The sequence below is a fragment of the Myzus persicae genome, unplaced genomic scaffold (assembly GCF_001856785.1).
Source record: "Myzus persicae strain clone G006 unplaced genomic scaffold, MPER_G0061.0, whole genome shotgun sequence".
Taxonomy (NCBI): Eukaryota; Metazoa; Arthropoda; class Insecta; order Hemiptera; family Aphididae; genus Myzus; species Myzus persicae.
This window is the reverse complement of record NW_019103259.1, coordinates 238198-257612: the sequence shown is the minus strand read 5'-3', so window position 1 is coordinate 257612 and position 19415 is coordinate 238198. Positions and strand designations below refer to the sequence as shown.

At 33.9% G+C, this 19415-nt stretch overlaps 1 protein-coding gene across 2 annotated transcripts in view; it reads left to right on the top strand.

Moving 5' to 3' along the window:
- Nucleotides 1-19415, top strand: part of LOC111034097 (homeobox protein caupolican-like) — a 44825-nt gene that overhangs the window by 12206 nt on the left and 13204 nt on the right. For both annotated transcript variants that reach the window (XM_022315131.1, XM_022315132.1), the window contains exons 2-3: nucleotides 8063-8599; nucleotides 10376-10482. In XM_022315131.1, the coding sequence (XP_022170823.1) occupies nucleotides 8063-8599; nucleotides 10376-10482 (644 nt within the window). The remainder of the gene's footprint in view (nucleotides 1-8062; nucleotides 8600-10375; nucleotides 10483-19415) is intronic.

Here is a 19415-nt window from a genome sequence, read left to right as displayed (position 1 = left end):
CAATTATTCAGGAGTATATAGTGCCTATAATATAATATTATGTCTTCGAAATCCATCCTGCAGTATTGTTTAAAAAGGAATCTATTTAATTATTGTACAAATGTATACCAACACGTACTTATGTACGTATATACTTTAATATATTAGGTAATATCTTCTTCGATATGTAGATAATATGTAAAATTATAGATGTGTTCTAATTTTGAATTCAAACATATATGCGGCTGTTATTGCTAGTTATATTATACTATAACTTGATGTATGTATATGTATAAATCTTGCCTAATCTATTTAAATCAGTTCTCCTATTTAGTTATACCTACCAATCTACCTTAGGTACCTTTTTGTTTTCACTAGTATTAAAGTATTCTGCTGAATAAACGTTTCCGGAAATTTCATTTACGTAGGTATACATAGGTATAATTCACTATTAAAAATAAAGAGGTGTCTTAGAAGATGATTAAATGAAAAAAAAAATTCTTAAACTATTATAATGATTTTACTTACTATTCGGAAGGATAATTATTTGAAACTATTAGCACATCCACCTTTATATAGGTACAATATTAGGTATATTCTAAGTGCACGAAGCACCTATGTCATTGTAGTTTTGACATTTTTTTTATGCTACTTTGTTATGTGTGAATATTACATAAATTAATATGTACCTAATTGAATTGATTTGCATAACTTAACTTTAACACACTTTTAATAACCACTAGCTGTTTATAATTTGATTAGTAATTTTGACATGCATTTTACGATAATCACCCATATATTTATACAAATATTAAAACTCAATATGCATATTGTAATTTCTATGCAATAATTATTAGGTAGAGGTAGGTAAATATAGTCTTAATATTGGGAACCTATACCTACTACAAAACACTTGTTACACACGATTTAGGTATATTTCATAGAGCTTGGTAATATTACATGTGTTCAAGTGGGATGTATAATTAGAATTTTTTCAATAAGTACGTTTCGGTCATAACAACTTTCCGCGAAAGAAAATCATTATCTCCGAATTTGTTCTGATTATACGAATAGCTATAATATTACGTGTTTATATAGTATCGAAAGACCTTATCTAATTTAAATACATATAGTATTTATTGTAACAAGCGGAAATCAACACTTTTAAAAGCATTCTAAAACCACGAGAAAAACACCGATATTATATTACAAAAATTAATTTTATTACATACTACCTACCTACACAATTATTATTATTATAAACATTACGTTGTAAATACTTATTATAATACATAGATACTCAATTATACTCATAAATTAAGAGAACTTGTAATATAGGTTTCCAAATTTCTGGAATGCTTTACAATTTTTTCGTTAGGTCTGATTACGGATCTACTTTGCACATACTTTTCTTAGCTGTTTGCAATCGAGACCCTAGTATTATATGGATGTAATATATTAAGTAATATAGTATAACCTATATTATACTTTAAAACTTTGATTTATGACTATCGTGACAACAGCGATGTACATTTTTTGTTTATAGTAAATCCGCATACCTATAATAATATAAATCTCTAAGGCTATAAATATTAACGTAAAGAAACCGTATATTATACAAATAACTGTAAATAAAAGTAGGTACCTACCTCGATTTATTTTGGAGTGTGCGTAAAGATATCGCTGTATACCCTCTAAGCGTACCGTATGTACAAATATACATTTATAAGTGTGTTTATAAACACAAAAACCGATAAAATTCTAATCGTAATCTAGTGTACCTATATACTACACGTAATATATATTGTAGCATCGGTTAATGTTTTATTTTTCCGAAATTTCCGTCGACCTGACGACCTGTTCATTCGTCGGTGGTGACAGCCATCGCTTATATCTGCAGCATACATATACTTTATACAACGTATTGTGTGTGCCTATATATTATATACCTATATATTATACGATTTAATAATACTCGCGATTTTGGTTATCTCGGGAAAAGCCGCCGCGGCTGATCTATACGGCGGCGCGCCGGTCACCCACCCCGACAATGATAATAATAATAATAATAATTATTATTATTATTATTGGTATAAGTATTATTCAATATACCCATCATACGCATCATTTGACGCTCGTCCGTTGCTCGTGTCCGATGTTCGCGTGTGCTCACCGAGCAGTGCAGTACATTAAATATATGTACACTTTCGCGTTTTAAATCATAAAATTGTATGATTTATAATATACATTATTATTATAATATTTCTAACGTTGCAAATTATTGTTCGTTACGTATAACATTACGCGCTGCACGATGTTCATCGTCTACAGCAGAGTTCCCGTAAGTAAAAATAATATGAGAAATATTTCATATAATAATGTGTATAGGTACTTAACTGTTTTATGTATTGTATTGATTTTGGTCTATTTGGTTCTATTTTCTTCCATTTTCTTCTATTTTCTTCCATTTTGTTCTATTTTGTTGACCTCATAATTTTTTGTAACACGGGATATATTATACAACGGCTGCAGTAACGCGTACGCAAAGTCGAAAATTCGTATTAATTTTTTTTAAATTTTAATCACAACGAAAATATTTAAGCTAACCTAATATTTTGTTACACGGATACGTCATGATTTTCCTCGCGGACAACAAAATTATATTGTACGATGATATTATACGGTCGGCGGCGTATATTGTACCCGTACATAAAGGCGTATAATGCTATTAAGCACGCGCCGTCTTCTTCTTTATAATATAATATTATAGTGAACATACTATTGTGTATATCACTACACGTTTAGGTATATAATATAAATTATGTATAACAAATGTGTGCTGAGTCCATTGTGTTTACTATAGAGTATAGAGTTGGGGATACCTAATACATAATAATACTATTTATATATATTATTATAAACATTTATCGCGTGCTTACTTATGTATATATTATGCATGTACATATTAATAAATAATAATTATTGTTCGACCGCGACTGTATAGTATATACCAAATATTATAATCGTATGTAAACGCGGTAATTGTATGTATGTATGTGTGTGTCGTACGGTGGCTGAAAAACAAATTACACGTTGAATACTAAATGGTATAATGTGGCGACGGCGGTCCTACTGACCTATAGACAATCGAGGGCCGAAAACAATATCACGTTTACTGATTCAATAGTTTGTAATTTGTATTTCATTCTATTGTGTCATTTCTGCCGTCTCGACGAACAAAAAAAATCTAAAACAATCGAAATCGAAAAAAACATCATATCATACATTATATGACTATAATAATATATACCTATATACGGAATTATATCATAGTTCGGTGAAGTATATACTTTTATATAACGATACATTTTGGCGCCCACGCTTGGGATTTCATGTTGTTGCCGCCGTCTTACAAAATATGTATACACCGTACACTATATATAAACGCCCGCGTATATATATATATAGGAATGTATACCTAATAGCTTAAGTAAATACACTAGCGTTTTATATATAAAAAAAGGTACTATATATATACTATTTAGGTATATTTGGTATCGATAGGTACCTACTACACGTCTATATATGTATATATAATCGCGTAGGTACATGATTTTCGCTTCGGTATATAATATATACTGTTCTAACGTACAAGAAGGAACAAGTTGTTGCTTATTTAGATGGTATAATACCTACTCACCGACAATTGGTATCCGTGTTTGGGAGGCCCCTTTTTATCGCTCGCATTATGTAGGTATATACATGAATAATTATATACATATGTGTAATATCTCATATAGGTATACCTAACTAGGAGTCACCTTATTAATTATTAATAACCTGTGGTAGTTCTAATTAGGACAAAACAGGTCATATTATTATAGGCGCATTGTTATTGTTATTATTTTCGCTTTTTTTTCTTCTTTTTCTTCTTTTTCTTCTTCACTCTCTCCCGCGAGTGCACAAAATCGCCGCCTGGTTTTAATAATTATATTGTTATAATTTATAATCGTCACGCTTTAAAACATGCACTAAATTCATGGGTATAATGTACACCTAGGTACCGAGATATAATAATATATTATACATCACACAAATTACATAGTTCCGAAAGTTCCGTTCGTGCGGTATTAGGTACGTTTTCAGCCCAACGTTCGGGTTAAAACGAAATTTCAACACAAACCAATACAATATACCTATATGCACACGACGATCGTTATATCGCGTGCCTGAAAACTCTTGCAGTGTCCGATTTGTACGTTGCTATACTGTTATAACAATGTGTACACATATAGTATATATTATATTATTATGTTCGTTCGAAACAATCTTCAATATATTATAATATGTTGTGTGTCGCCGTGTAAGAATTATGGTAACACGTCTATACTCGTATTGCAACGGCTGCAGTCTATATGGGCCAGAACAAACGGCTATATTATTATTATTATTATTATTATAAAAACACCAAGCCACTGTGTACACCTAACCTATATATTGTTTTCGGAAATTCAATCAAAACACATGAATATATTATACGTATACATAAGTAGGTACTTGCGAAAAAATTGATTCCCATATAATACCCTCTTTCGCGCCCCATACTCTCTTGTTATATTATAATATAATATATATATTATTTTATGTGATTTTTCCTGAGTTATCGCCTTTGCATTACTGTATACGACCCCTCTTTCGAGAAAAGTGTAGATTATAATATATATATATATATGAGTGTATGTGTGTGAGTGTGTGTGTATAGCGTGTATACATGTATATTTATTTGTTTTCGACACGCAAACGGATTATCGCGTGGGCGACAACCAGCGCGAACGGTGTTTGCACCGCGCGAAATCTAATATCCGACTTATAGCCGTGCGAAGTTCTATATACTCAGCCCAGTGAAATATTTATTTATTTACCCATCGGGCAAAATGTCGAAACGGCCAGATAAATTTAAACGAAATATGTCGTCGTATAGGTACATAATATTATTATACGCACGCTTTGGAGGTGCTCATGCAACATAAAATGACTAGTTATGATAGGTACCTGTACATATTTAGGTACTTTATTACCTATCCTATATTTTAGGATATGGTAAAGATTATATTATTATTATGTTATTCGGCGCAGTTGATTTAAATAGGTAAACGCACTTATTTCTTAGATACCTATGTATATATACTTCTCCGTGTATATAATATTTACATATTATATAGGTGTAGATGGGGAAATATCCGTTTTGATATTTATATATACTATTGTTAATTTGATTAAACCGTAGTGATGCGTGTATATACCATGTTCCAAATAATATTTAAAAATATACATTATAAAGTTAATAATTAATATGTTTTCAATTCTCTTGCATTTATTCGAATGTTATTATTTATTACTATAGAAGATATCTTCTGCACTAACATAATATTCATGCATCATATATATATATATAAATACCAACGATTGTAATACTGCTCTATTCTCTAAATATAACGCATTATATACCTAAAATTAATTATAATTTTAATTATATCGTATAGAACTATGTAGGTATAAAGTTTAAACATATAGGCACTTGACTACATCATGGGTAGGTACACTTACATATATTTGTTATGATTAGGGAATAAAATTACCGAATAATATTTTTTCAATATGATAAATGATAATACTGCCATGTGGTACCTAACTTCTTATAAATTTGCCTACACAGTAATAGTTACTATTTTTGGTATAATGACACTGTTAAATATTTATCTGATAATTATTTCATATTAGAAGTATATACACAATATTGTATTATTCATTGTACAAATCATAACAAAATATGTATGTAATATAACTTCTAATTTTATTTTAGTAGTATGATAGAGTGCTATACCATAAATAAATGTATTTTAATTATATTAGTGCAAAAAGAAATTTGATCAATTTTAGCTTATGTACCTATAAGTTTTTGTCCACGGACAATTTTACAATATAATATTACACATATTAATCATTAGGTACAATAAAAAAAAAATCAACTACGCATCATTAACTTGGTCTATTACGTAATATTTTAATAATATAATGTCCGAATTAAAATATAAAATGGAAGACTTAAATAAACGGAATGTATTGTGGTCGAAGTCGTAATTTAATATTATGTTTCAATAATATGTTTAATACATGCGGGTTCTTTGCGTACAATATGCAATTGGGTAGGAGGAGCGTAAATGGTTGCCGCCATTCGTTCTACTTTCGTATATTATATATAAAATAATAGTATAGAACTTATAGAGGTGTGCGTCTGCAGTAATATTTGATGACACGCGGTAACCAATAATAAAACGTGTGTGCATATATATATATTTAATATCAGAATATATCCAAACTTTTGTGTAAACGTGTTTTCAACACGAATTTCCGTTTTTTGCCGATTTTGTGCACAGTGTATGTGCTCATTGATTGGAAAAGAATGCTCGCTTTTCCTCGCACCAACCCATATCCGCACATTCCGTGGTGTAGACGAACGGTTCGTGTTACAACAACTGTATTGGGGATATCTGAAGCTCACTATTTTCCCATAAGAAATCCCCGAAGTCTTTGTAACGGGAATTTCTGAACGGTGTACCATATAGGTATAGGTACCATATTATAATATGTTATAGGTGTATATAGTTGGGCACAATATACGTATTATAATACAAATACCGTTCCCAAAAACCTATCCGCGCGGGTACCTACCATACGATCGCGGTTTTACGATGCGCGGATTCGGTAAAAATAATTTTCTACAGATCCTATGAGTATATCGATTGCCGTATCCTGTTTCCGTATACGGTATCGGCAATATGTATACTCACGACTATTACCATATAGGTAAATCCGTCTCTCGCTACCGCAAAAGTATAATATAATATATAATATAGGTGTATGGGGGCAGGAACGCGAATCGCGAGGAAATCGTTCGGTCGGGCGGAATCCAGATTTATACCTTTAATATAATATTATTATATAGATGGGTACCTACGGTGATACCAACGCATATTATAATGTAGATGTGGAGTGTTACACCACATCCCTATTTTGAGCGAGCGCCCATACAAAACCATCGTCGATATATATTATATTATTATATATAGCCATATAGGACGTGGGTATACCGTTATACCTACCCGTGGTGTACGACGACTTATTTAACAACGACTGCTGTAGTGGGTACGGTCGGCTTGTCACTCGTATAATATGTATTATATATGCCCGTATGCCTTTACTCTGTCTCATATACATATACGTACGATTTTCGTCCGTCCAATCCGTCGAGTAATATCGCATATCACACGGATTTCGCTTAAAATATAGTAATATATATATATCATATTGTTCCGTCAAAAAATCACGTACACGTCCTCCTCCTGCACATCGCTCTGCAGCCGCTTTATTATTGTTACTGTACGAAATATATATTATTATTATTATAAGTGTGCGTGTGTGTGACGCTCGTCAAAATCCGATCATCCGTGTGACACCGCTCGTCGCCGGTCGCTGCAGACGACAACTGTCGAAAAACGTAACAATATAATAACAATAATAATATGTTACACATACGACACGGTTTTTAACGGTACGAATCACACGGCTCGTTGACTATCTGGCGTGTCGTCGACGTCAAATTGTATATTTCTTTCTGCTGCAGGTACCTACATAACATAATACATCATGTATTGTACTGCGCGTTTGGTGCGTCCTGTTATCGTTATAATAATATTGCTATTAACACGATTTTCAGGGAACATAAAATGTGTACCCCAATACTTTCCTAAAAAATATTTCAAAGAATGTATTATTATACTATTTACCTACTGACGTTTAGCTCTTCTCCTCCTACGTATAGGCTATGAATCTCGACTCTAAGGTATCTGAGAACTCTCTGTGTATATGAGACGTTGTATACCTATGATATTATATCGATTCCCTAGATATACTATCTCGTCACAACTTTAATACAATACGCTGTTGTATAATAATAATAATAATAATAATAATAATATATTGTCAACGTGTTATATACTAATAATACATTTTTCGTTTGCAGACCGCATCGTTAGTGCCGCCGCAGTCTCTGTTACCGCAGCCGCCGCACACGTCTTCGTCGTCGTCTTCTAGCCCGCCGCCTTTACAGCTATCGCTCACCGCGGCCCGGCGACACACTTCCGTCTCGCCGCAACCGCCGTCTTCGACCGCAGCCGGCCACAACTCGTCTCCGCCGCCACCGCATCAGCCAAGGTCCTCCGTCGGCGGATCGACCACTTCGTCAGCGGCCCCACCGCCGTCGTCCACGGCACCGTCGTCCGTCGGCGGCAGTCCCACCACGGCCGTCGCCACGGTCAGCACGTCCACCGCCGCGGCCGCGGCCGCTGCACCTCCCCGGTGCTGCGACACCGGCCGGCCCATATTCACCGACCCCATTACCGGGCAGACGGTGTGCTCGTGCCAGTACGACCTGCTCAGCTACCAGCGGCTGGCCGCTTCGGGTGTACCAGCCCTGTCCATGTACACCGCGCCGTACCCCGAGGGCATGGCCGCCTACTTCCCGGCCCTCGGCTCTGACCAACCACCGTTCTACTCTGCCGTAAGTACCCGTTTTTTGACGCCTCTATTTGACTGATAATCGTAACATGTGTGCCACTATATGGGTGTACATGAACGACTGTATTCATTGAAAGATTTGTGTATTAGGTAATATTTTGTTGAAAATGATTAAATATTGAAAGATTGGATTGAATGAATTGTACACCTATATAGGCTTGGTATATCCGAACGAATGTCGACAGAAATATTTCATTTTGAATTGCCGTAGGTACCTATATTTGCGTTGATGTCTCTGTATAATTAAGGGTTTTTTTACTGTGCTGGACATAAGAATGTTTATCTAATTAATAGAGACATATTATGATTAAAATTATACTCGCATTTTCATCATGATATATTATAATATCTATACTACTAATCAACTAAAAGTATGAACAAAAACTTTGATTAAAATTATTACCCAAATACTTGTAAAAGAAACAGAATATGTATTGTGAAACAATAATTACCTTTACAGTTAATCTGCATTTTAAACAACATATTATTATTATTTTCGATTTGTGGGGAATTATATTTAGTATTGTCTATTAATACCGTTATGCGTAGGGTAACTCTATATAATTATATGATACCTACGTGTGCACGGGTAATATATCACTTAAGAAAACTATTTCGGTTATATTTTATCTGTAGCCTGCTGGTTTAATTCCTTACAATTTTAACAGCGGTATATTATTATGATACCTACTTATGTACTCTGAACAATTAACCTCGTGTTATCAACATTTTTTGTAGACACGATTCTCGTGTGTTCGGCACATAACTCGTGTACGCCTTTATACAGCCCAAACGTAAAAATAATATACACATAGTGCCTTTATTCCGCACGTCGGACGTCGTTTTCAACGCAATTCAACCCCTTGTCCACTCTTAACCACCCTGTATACCATTTGGTGTATGGTATATTATCTCATAGATATTACCTAGCTGTATATAGCTGTAAACCATATACATACCTATATTATTTTAAAATACGCGTATGGCGGTCCATAAATCGCCTAGCCCCCGCGATGCTTACATTTTATATGTATAGGTATACTATGTATGTATGTTTATAAGTTCGCATAGATTTATAATATTTTAATGTACCGCTTAACATAATTTATAAATATATTTCATATTTATAGAGAAAATAACAATAATATATCTCCAGTCCCTCGGAGATATCATTATACATTATATAATATCCTGCAAAACCGATTTCGTGAAATCGCAGAGTATATATAGGTACCGCACCCAAACATATATATTCCACTGTCGTATTATTTTTTATGTACACAGTAAAGGTATCTATATAAAAACGATATAATTAGCATAATATACATCATATTTCCTTTTCTCGCCGAGGGATCTACACACATATACAGTTCGCGCACAAAAAACCCATATTCCGACACGTCGCGTCCTTGTCGTATATGACATATACATATCGCGTCATACACGTGAAGTGACGGCGTTGTGATTCATATTGTCGTACATAGACGCTCTTATATACCTACATAATCCATATACTTAGGTCGTATGTACCTATATATATATAGTGCATATAGTATATATATCATATTGTAACGACCGCGGTACACTCGAAATAAGTATATGTATATATATATATATATATATATAGGCACTACCCATATTATTTTGAGTTATATATAATAACGTTAATAAACGAGTTCACCCTAATAACGCTTGTACATATGATAATATATTTTATTATTATTAATGTTATATATGTATATTTTTTGTGTGTGCGCAGGCCGCAGCGGGACTTGATCTCAAAGAGAACTTGGCAGCTGGAGCTACATGGCCGTACCACTCGGTCTATCACCCCTACGATGCGGCATTCGGGTACCCTTTCAACGGGTGAGTACCCCCAAAAATACACACATACTAGGGTTGTCGGGGCAGAGGCATAACAATATATATTATTATATTATTTTACGCGTGCGTGTGTGTACGACGCACGTATATGTATGTATGTATGTACACACGTATGTACCTACCTATGTATATGTTGTATTTATGTTCGCCTAAAACAACAATGCGTCGAACGGCGGTCCGACCAATAGGAATGGCGTATATTATATAATCTAACGCAATATATAAATATATATTTAGGTACGTGTGTATAGTTTTCCGATGGGGTGGAGGAGGGTATGCACAGCTATATTATAGTACCTATACCGCCGCGATGGTTAATGTTCAATATTTTTTCTGTCGTCTGTGCGACACACCGCGGCGGAGGAGTACATCATCTAAACATTTTATTCGGTACCCTATGCCTGCCTATATTCGTCCTTCGATGATATCGCGGGTGCTTATAAAAATGGACGCCGTCGTTAAACCTCCACGTGGCCACACTTCGTAGATATGATGTAAATGTGTTTAAATCATTTGGCGAAACACGATGTTCATTTGTTGTGCCTATAATACATATTAGGGACACTTAATTTTCGATTTTCTTCTTAATTCAATTGCGATTTTCTGATCGACGATTTCGTGCACGTATGAAGCTTTTCGCGTCCGCCAGTCTTACCACGCGGAATTTAAGTATATATACCCTATTAATTATTATAATGATAATATAGCTAGTACCTATATTGTTATCAAATTAAATATTTCATTACGCCATTTATTGTGCACCGTAAATAATATAAAACACATTCTATATATGTGAATGTATATATGGGTACTACAATCATTATATAGTTGAATAATGTATAATATATTATTACAATATGATCTTTCGATCTTATATATTATATATTTATTATTAGTTACAGTATAGTACCTATATATATACACTGTGTTGCATAAAATACCATGTGGAACATAAGCATGGCATGTTTCAACTATATGGGGTTTTTGTAATTTTACTTGAATTATATGTTTCATAATATATAAAAAAATTTATTTTCATCTTACATTCTAACATTTGTACATATATATCTTACATTTACCTCCGTTATATTATCTACCAGGCACGTTTCAAACAACTTTTTTCAAGCTGATATTAATAATAATTCCCTGTGTGTATAATACTCATGTATTATTTTATGCATTATGTCATCATATTAATGTATCTAAAGACATAGATATATATATCAAAAACATTATTTACATTTTTTATAATGCATCGTGTAATTGTATCTCAACTTTTTATATAAAGTATTAAAAACCCGCGCAAAACGAATGTATACACGTACATGATTTCATAAATTACACATGTATTTTATTGTTATGTTACAAATATGTATTTATCCTACTATATGTATAGGTACATTCTTTATACCGTAAAAAATGCTATTATATACAATACAATTGGTTTCTTGTAACATTTTCAATGTAGGTTAGGTGGTTTGTTTTCCATTAGTTTTCCATTAGTTTTACATTTATAAAACAAATACGGTTCACCCGTATTTATGTTTACTATAAAGTCATATGTTGGGAAATAGACGATAATAATTCGTATATCTTATGGATTTATGTTGCTAATCTTCTGCTTATAATACATACGTATTTACCTATGTACTATTGTAGGTTGAAAATAACATTATACAAATTCTAATTCTTGAACATAAAATGTTAATTTTTAAACACTGTACATCTATACAGGCAATGCTTTTAAAAGAACGTCTTTCGTTTGTGTTAAACGAACTTTTGATTACGGTTAACCTTTAAAATCACCTCGCGTCGTCTGCACAATTAAAATGTATATATATCAACGTTATTGTTCAAATACAATGTGTCAACACGGTTTTTTAGTCGTATATTTAATTTCGCGATGTTTATATCTATGTACGAATTCGTTTTGCCGTGGGTTCTTTTTTATCTTTCATTTCATTTTACAAACAAACACATTTTAAAAACTTTATATTATATTTTCCTCCTTAAACATTATACAATAATAATAATATAATTATGTATTTGTATGTAGTGTACGTGTTTAATTGATACAATATCTAATGTATCATGTGCGTATGTGTGTGTGTAATATACACATAGATAATATAGCTTATTGCGAGTGTTTAGAATTGCGAAACATGATTCCAGCCGATTAGAAGCTTTATAAGTACAATATATTACAATATTATACTACTAGCTAATACTATATAATATATAAAATAACATACGTCCCACATCGTATTATGACAATCGGTTGACTGAACGGGAATAATATATGTGTATATGTGTAGGCACACACACCTATGGGTACCGTTGCAATGCTAGGAATTAGGATGTTATCCGATATATATAATATATTATTGCCAATGAATTATTATAACTATTATTTTTCCATTTAATACCCACACGTGATGTTATAGCAATGTTTTCTGTCGGGTGTATAATGCATAATATATATAGCCGGTAAATACTGCAGTGTAATAATAAATGTATAGATTTGCGATTTTGAATTTAGGACGGACGTATAGTATTATGCTTACCGGGTGGTGCTTTAAAATTAAAAAAAAAAAAAAATATTAATGAACGACAACAACAACACAATCATAAAATAAATAAATAAAAGTCTATCTCCGGCGGTGTGCTACATTGTGTGCCGTTGGTTGACCGGATAATGTTTATAAAAAACCATATCACGCTTATATATATATTATGGAGAGCCGACGATTTTTCCATTGAAAAATAATAATAATATTTTAAACACCATTACGAGTTTTCATCTTGCAAAAAATAGCCGGGCACGCGTATTATTATTCGTGCATGGATGGGGTGAAAAAAAAGTTCCATATAATGGGCGATTCGTGTTATCGATGTTGATGATAATGATGAAAGCCAGTACGACTATCCCTTCGGAAAGCCGATTTTTTTTTCGCTCACGACCCCTGTATAATATTGTTTCACTTATACATTATTCCGAACCGGAACGCTGTAAAAAAAAAAGGGAAAAAAGTGTTACGTTAAAAGCTTTGTCCACTTTTCAGTAGGTTAATTCTTTTTTCTCCAAACGTTGCATATATATATCCAACGACAACGATTTCTATGTCGGCCATATTGGTGGCCTTTGTAAATCTGTAACTTTTGCGTGTTCAAACGGAATCTTATTTTCTATTCGTTTTTACGTATATCTATAGATAATACACTATATATATGCGTTTATGATGTAATACTTACTATAACAATATAAAATGTTTTTGTATATATATATAAGTATTATATCATAGACTTTTGCAAAACACTATTATATTATACACAATCGATATCGTAATATTTTTATCAAATACATTTTAAATCATTAGTAGCATCTACACAACAAAAAAATTCTTATGAAAAAATGTATCGTTCAATGTGACCAAAGTGTATATGTTATACGTCTACTTTTTTTTGTGACGTAAAATGATGGATATCTTGTAAGTTCGAATTTGTCTACAAATAACATAATAAGCGTACAGAAAAAAAGTGTGAAAAAAATTAATCGTTTAACCAAAAATGTCAGTTCATCAACTGGACACATTCCAAAATGCATGTATATGATATATATTTAACTCGAAATTATTAGATATAAAACGCGCCAGCTATAACGAAAATATTTATTCTTCAGTCGTTAACGAATTTTATCATCATATTTTCGACATCAAACAAATTTTGTTATTATATATTCTTCTCTTATTAAAATAGACTTGTATTTTTAATTTCTCTTCGGATATACTTAATGCATGACACGCAGTAAAATTATACTATATACTCACATTAATGTATGCTTATGATGATATTAAGTTTTTAAAATTATCCTCAAGCTCATTTTTATTGGCAAATTCGAGTTATTTCATACCTCGTTGTTTATATAATGTTTATAATATATACTTATATTAAGACGGCTTTATAAACACGACGAGAGTTGTTCTCATTAAAATTATAACCACTGGCGTGTATATTATTAAGTATAATGTAGTAATATTATATGATTGTATAATATTATATTATATTATATTACATATTATTATACATTATTGTATATATAATGTGTATTAATATTTCGTACAAATTGTTTTGAAGAACAATATTATGTAGTTTTACAATTTTTAAAAGTATCGTTTTTGGTGGTTCACCAATTCGAAACATGAAAATGACGATTTTCAACAAAATTGTGCTCCTTTACTATATGCTATTAACCCATTTAAATAATAAGCGTATGCGGACATTCCGATTGCGTCTTTAGATGTTGGTAACACTGAACCGTAATTTTGTTGTTTTTACTTTTTTTTTGCACGTTCTCGTATATTATACTTTTTATGTATTACGTGTTTTATACATACATAATATAATATATTATCCAACACCCTTATTCCCTTTGGTCAACTGACACGTCGTCGTTGTCGTAATCGTCGTGGCCGCCGCCGTGTGCTGGTCGGCTGGCAGATGGTTATGGATGGGTTTTAGGCACGAACGGGTGGTACGAAATAAAACAAAAAAAAGTAGGTAAAAAAAGGAAAAATGGTATACCTTAATGCCACACACACACTCACGCACACTTATACACGAGCGCGTTTTGGGTGTGGTTTGTTGGCACTGACTCTCTGGGAAAAGATAACAAATACCGCCGTGCTTTTCGCCATTACACCCGGTAGATAAGGACGCAGGAATTTTTATTTTTTCGTTTTAACACTCCTCGTGTTTTATCTGTACATACAGCTAGTGTATGTGTTTGTGTGTGCGTGTGTGTGTGTGTAAGTATATGTACTCGCTTCTGTTTTTCATCGCCGCCGCGGTCGTTCCGACACACAATTTGTTAATGGAATCACGTAGGAAGCCGCTCGGCGACGTGTACTGGTTAAGTAGCCGATATGCGAGTATAATAAATCATATCCCGATAACCACGCTGCTGCCGCAGCTGCAGCCACCGACGACCTCCCTCGAAGTATTGCAGTCGATTCCGAAATTCGATCAATTTATAATGTAAAACATCGATGCACTCCTGCAACGTATGCAGTTTATTATTACGACGACTATATCATGCTGGCGATTCTTGTGCGAATCTTCATTTTAGGTATCTATACCGCATTATAATATTAGGTGCGTAAATTAGCAGCTATAATATGCTCGATAATCGTATAGGTAATACAAATATGTTATATAATGTTACACAATATTATGTTTGGACGAGCGTGACGAACAAACATCGAAAATGTATTCAACGACGTTGTTCACAGAAACATTGCACCTATAAACCTCCTATACTTGCACGTCACTATATCGTCATCATGGTTACCCGTCTGCAGCTCACCCCTAACGGTTGTAGTATAATAATAGTAATGCGTCGCTGATGATGATAAGACCGGCACAAACACGGCGGAGGCCGTATAAAATGGCGGCGACGGATTGTTTTTTATTTTTGTTGTAAGGCTTGCTCGTCACGCGAAAACGCATGTCCAACCGCTGTTATACACCACCGTAGCCCTAACATTTTTTATTTTTTTTTTACACACCTTTACACATTGTTATAACACTGCTGCAGCACACGTATGCCCTCCCCTTTCATATTCGTATTCTACGATGTGTGCTAATCGAATGTGTACTTTGGGCCGTGTATCATTTCATTAGCCCGCGACCATATTGTACATTGGTATTATGTATGGTCGACTGCTTAGTATATATTTGTTTGCACATGTAGTTTTGATTCCAGCTATATAATATACTATTACCTATATCCATCATGATGCGCTTATTATGTAAGATACTTATAACGAAATAACGTGTATAATATACCCACCCACGGTAGTCCTACGTGTCTATACCTATGTACCCATGTAATAGTCGTCTTCCCCTAAATATCGCTGTCCGCAGCTCGATTTCGTATCACAGCGCATCTTTCGAATTTTCAAAATAACTATAATTGCAGTAAGGTTGGGTGTATTTCACTTGAATGACGCTTAGCCCATAATTGCACTACACATAAATAATGATATAACAATGATATTATAGGTATTTACTAATTTAGTAATTTATATTGATGTATGTAATATATTATGACGGAACGGTCTTCTCGCATGATACGCCCTAAGCGACTTTAATTTGTTTTTTAAATTTCGAATATAATGCACCTGCAGCTGATCTGCGTACGGCAGAATTCTTATTTATTTATTCAGTATCGGAAATACGATCGCGTGTCATACACACGCACACACGCACAATATCATACGTTTCCATACACACACGTATATTGAAAAACATAATGAATAATTATAATATTTTAATATATTTTATGGGCATATCTGCTGTGTGTCTTTTCGCAGCGACACGAGTTTTTCATCTGTTTGCTGTATATATATAAGTACGCGTTTTTTACTCACTGCGATGTCGAAGAAACGAGCTGCGATGTGGTGTTTAAAAAGCGTATACGTTGTGCTTATAATACCACAGTGCTAGTAATGCTTGTACCTATACTGTTTTAACCACCGCCACCGTACATTATTATTATTATTATTATATACGTCGGCCCGACAAACCGAACCGTTTAAACAAATACACACAGTCGAACGCTTCGCGGGTTCTGTTATTCCCTTCCCGAAACCAGTTTTCAATTTTTATCGTGTCCGACAACCTAACGCATACGTGTATATATTATACGTATCAAATAATATATTTAAATATACAATAATAGTAATACATATTATTATAATGTACCTTTACATATTATTATAATATGTGTTAGTGTGTGTGTGTGTGTATGTGTGTGTACCTATAATACGCGTTTTGTCAATCCGATTTCCATTAACGTCGCGTCCTCATCCTGTTGTGAGACAACTTGCAACGTATATGCTACATAGCGATCGTCATGTAATATATATAAATATATGTTTAAATTATGTGATGGCGAGAGTCACGGGAAAACGCGTATTCGTAATTTATAGACGGCGGGTAAAGGGCGACGCAGCACACGACTTATGTGCATAGGATTCAAACTAATATTTGGTGTTGGAATATAATTTGAACATTATGCATGTACCAATACATCATATTATTATTATATTATACACCGCGCGACACGAGCGATCTTTCTACCTGTATATATGTATAAATATATACATAGCGGTAATATAGTGGTATACTGCAGCGGGACGATGGAAATGATTTTCTGTCCGTCACAACACACGCGCCCGGGCATTACTGCATTTTACCATAATTTACCATAATATCTAAGCCCGTCGTTACACATCATCCAGACCTATATACATATAAATATATAACCTTGTTACCGTTGTTAACACGAACACACACACACACACACACTCACACATAATCGGTCTCGCACCATTCAGTCGATAATGAATATTCATGATAATACGTATATTATACACGTAGAATAACGTGCAACCCCGTCGTTGCACGAAATCGTGAATTTTAGGTCGCCATCGTGAGGTGGTATGACAACGACGATGGACTACCGGAAGTCGGAGACACCGCGGCGATATGATCGAAACTCCGAAAATCGCGCAAGATAATAATAATAATAATAATAGGTGTATTGTCCAACGAAAGACGCCGCTGTCGGGCGTGTTGTTATATTATTGTTTTCGTCCGCCGTGATCGTATAAATCTCCCGATCGATGATTTTTAACAAACGTCTGGGGGGGGTAGGCAGTCCCCCGTGTTTACACGCGCCGCGCGAGGCGCATACGAATTTCGTCGAATCGGACAGATAACATTATTGTACCGCACATGTGCAGCGTACGCGCTTATATTGTAACGGGTGAAATTGTCTTTGGTGTACACCGCCACCGGATGTGCCGGACGCGAGGAATTCCGTTCGGTTATGATATAGGTACCAACGTCGCATCGAAATCCGATTCGTGCGACAGGTTTTATACAATAATATATATATATACATTATACACCCATAATACCTTATACCTGCCTACCCGGCGTGGACGACTGCAGTGCCACTTGTAAATCTTTTTCATGCGTGCAGTGCAGTAGCAGTGTATGGGTTTGAAAAACAAAAACGATACGATACGCGTATAACGGAAACAGTCGGGTAATATATACAGTAGTCGCCAAAGTGCGCTGCAATATTGCACTACCGGGACCTATTATAATTGGTATATACGACGGATGTACGCGGACAGGAAGTCGCTCCGTAGCCGTCGTCTCCTCCTCCGCACCGTGCGCACAGGTATAATAATAATAATTGTAATAATATATAACTTGAATGAATAATAATAATATGCGATGCATATATAATATTTGTAATGTATAATATTGTTATTATTATTATTATTATATACTGCTGCAGCAGTGACCGCCGTGTGATCGGACACGACGAGGTCGGTAACCCCAAGTTCGTCACCGCTAATCGGTTACTTCCTTCCGATGGATTTATGTGACATATTATATATTTATAAAAAAAACACCTTCCCTCGCGTAGGTTTCGATGGATTTTCACACACATAACGGTTACACGTGTACCTGTACATATATAATATATGAGAATGTATGTGTGTGTGTGTGTGTGAAAACGTGTGCGTGTGTGTGCGTTATTGACGCCTTAGAACGAAACCGGTCGTTAAAATCGTCGTCAAATCCGCAGTCGTTCCCATCGTTCGGTCCGAGTCGTAAAATCCGATAGAATTTATTGTATACCTACCACCGAAAATTTGTGCGGACACATAATGGCATTCCGACGACATCATGCACGCATTACGAAAATCTATACACACACAAGACAAACGAATACATGTTCAATTAATATTGTTTTATATATTATTGTTTAATACATAATTTTTTTTTTTTTTTTTTTTTTTTTTTTTTTTTTTTTTTTTTTTTTTTTTTTTTTTAAA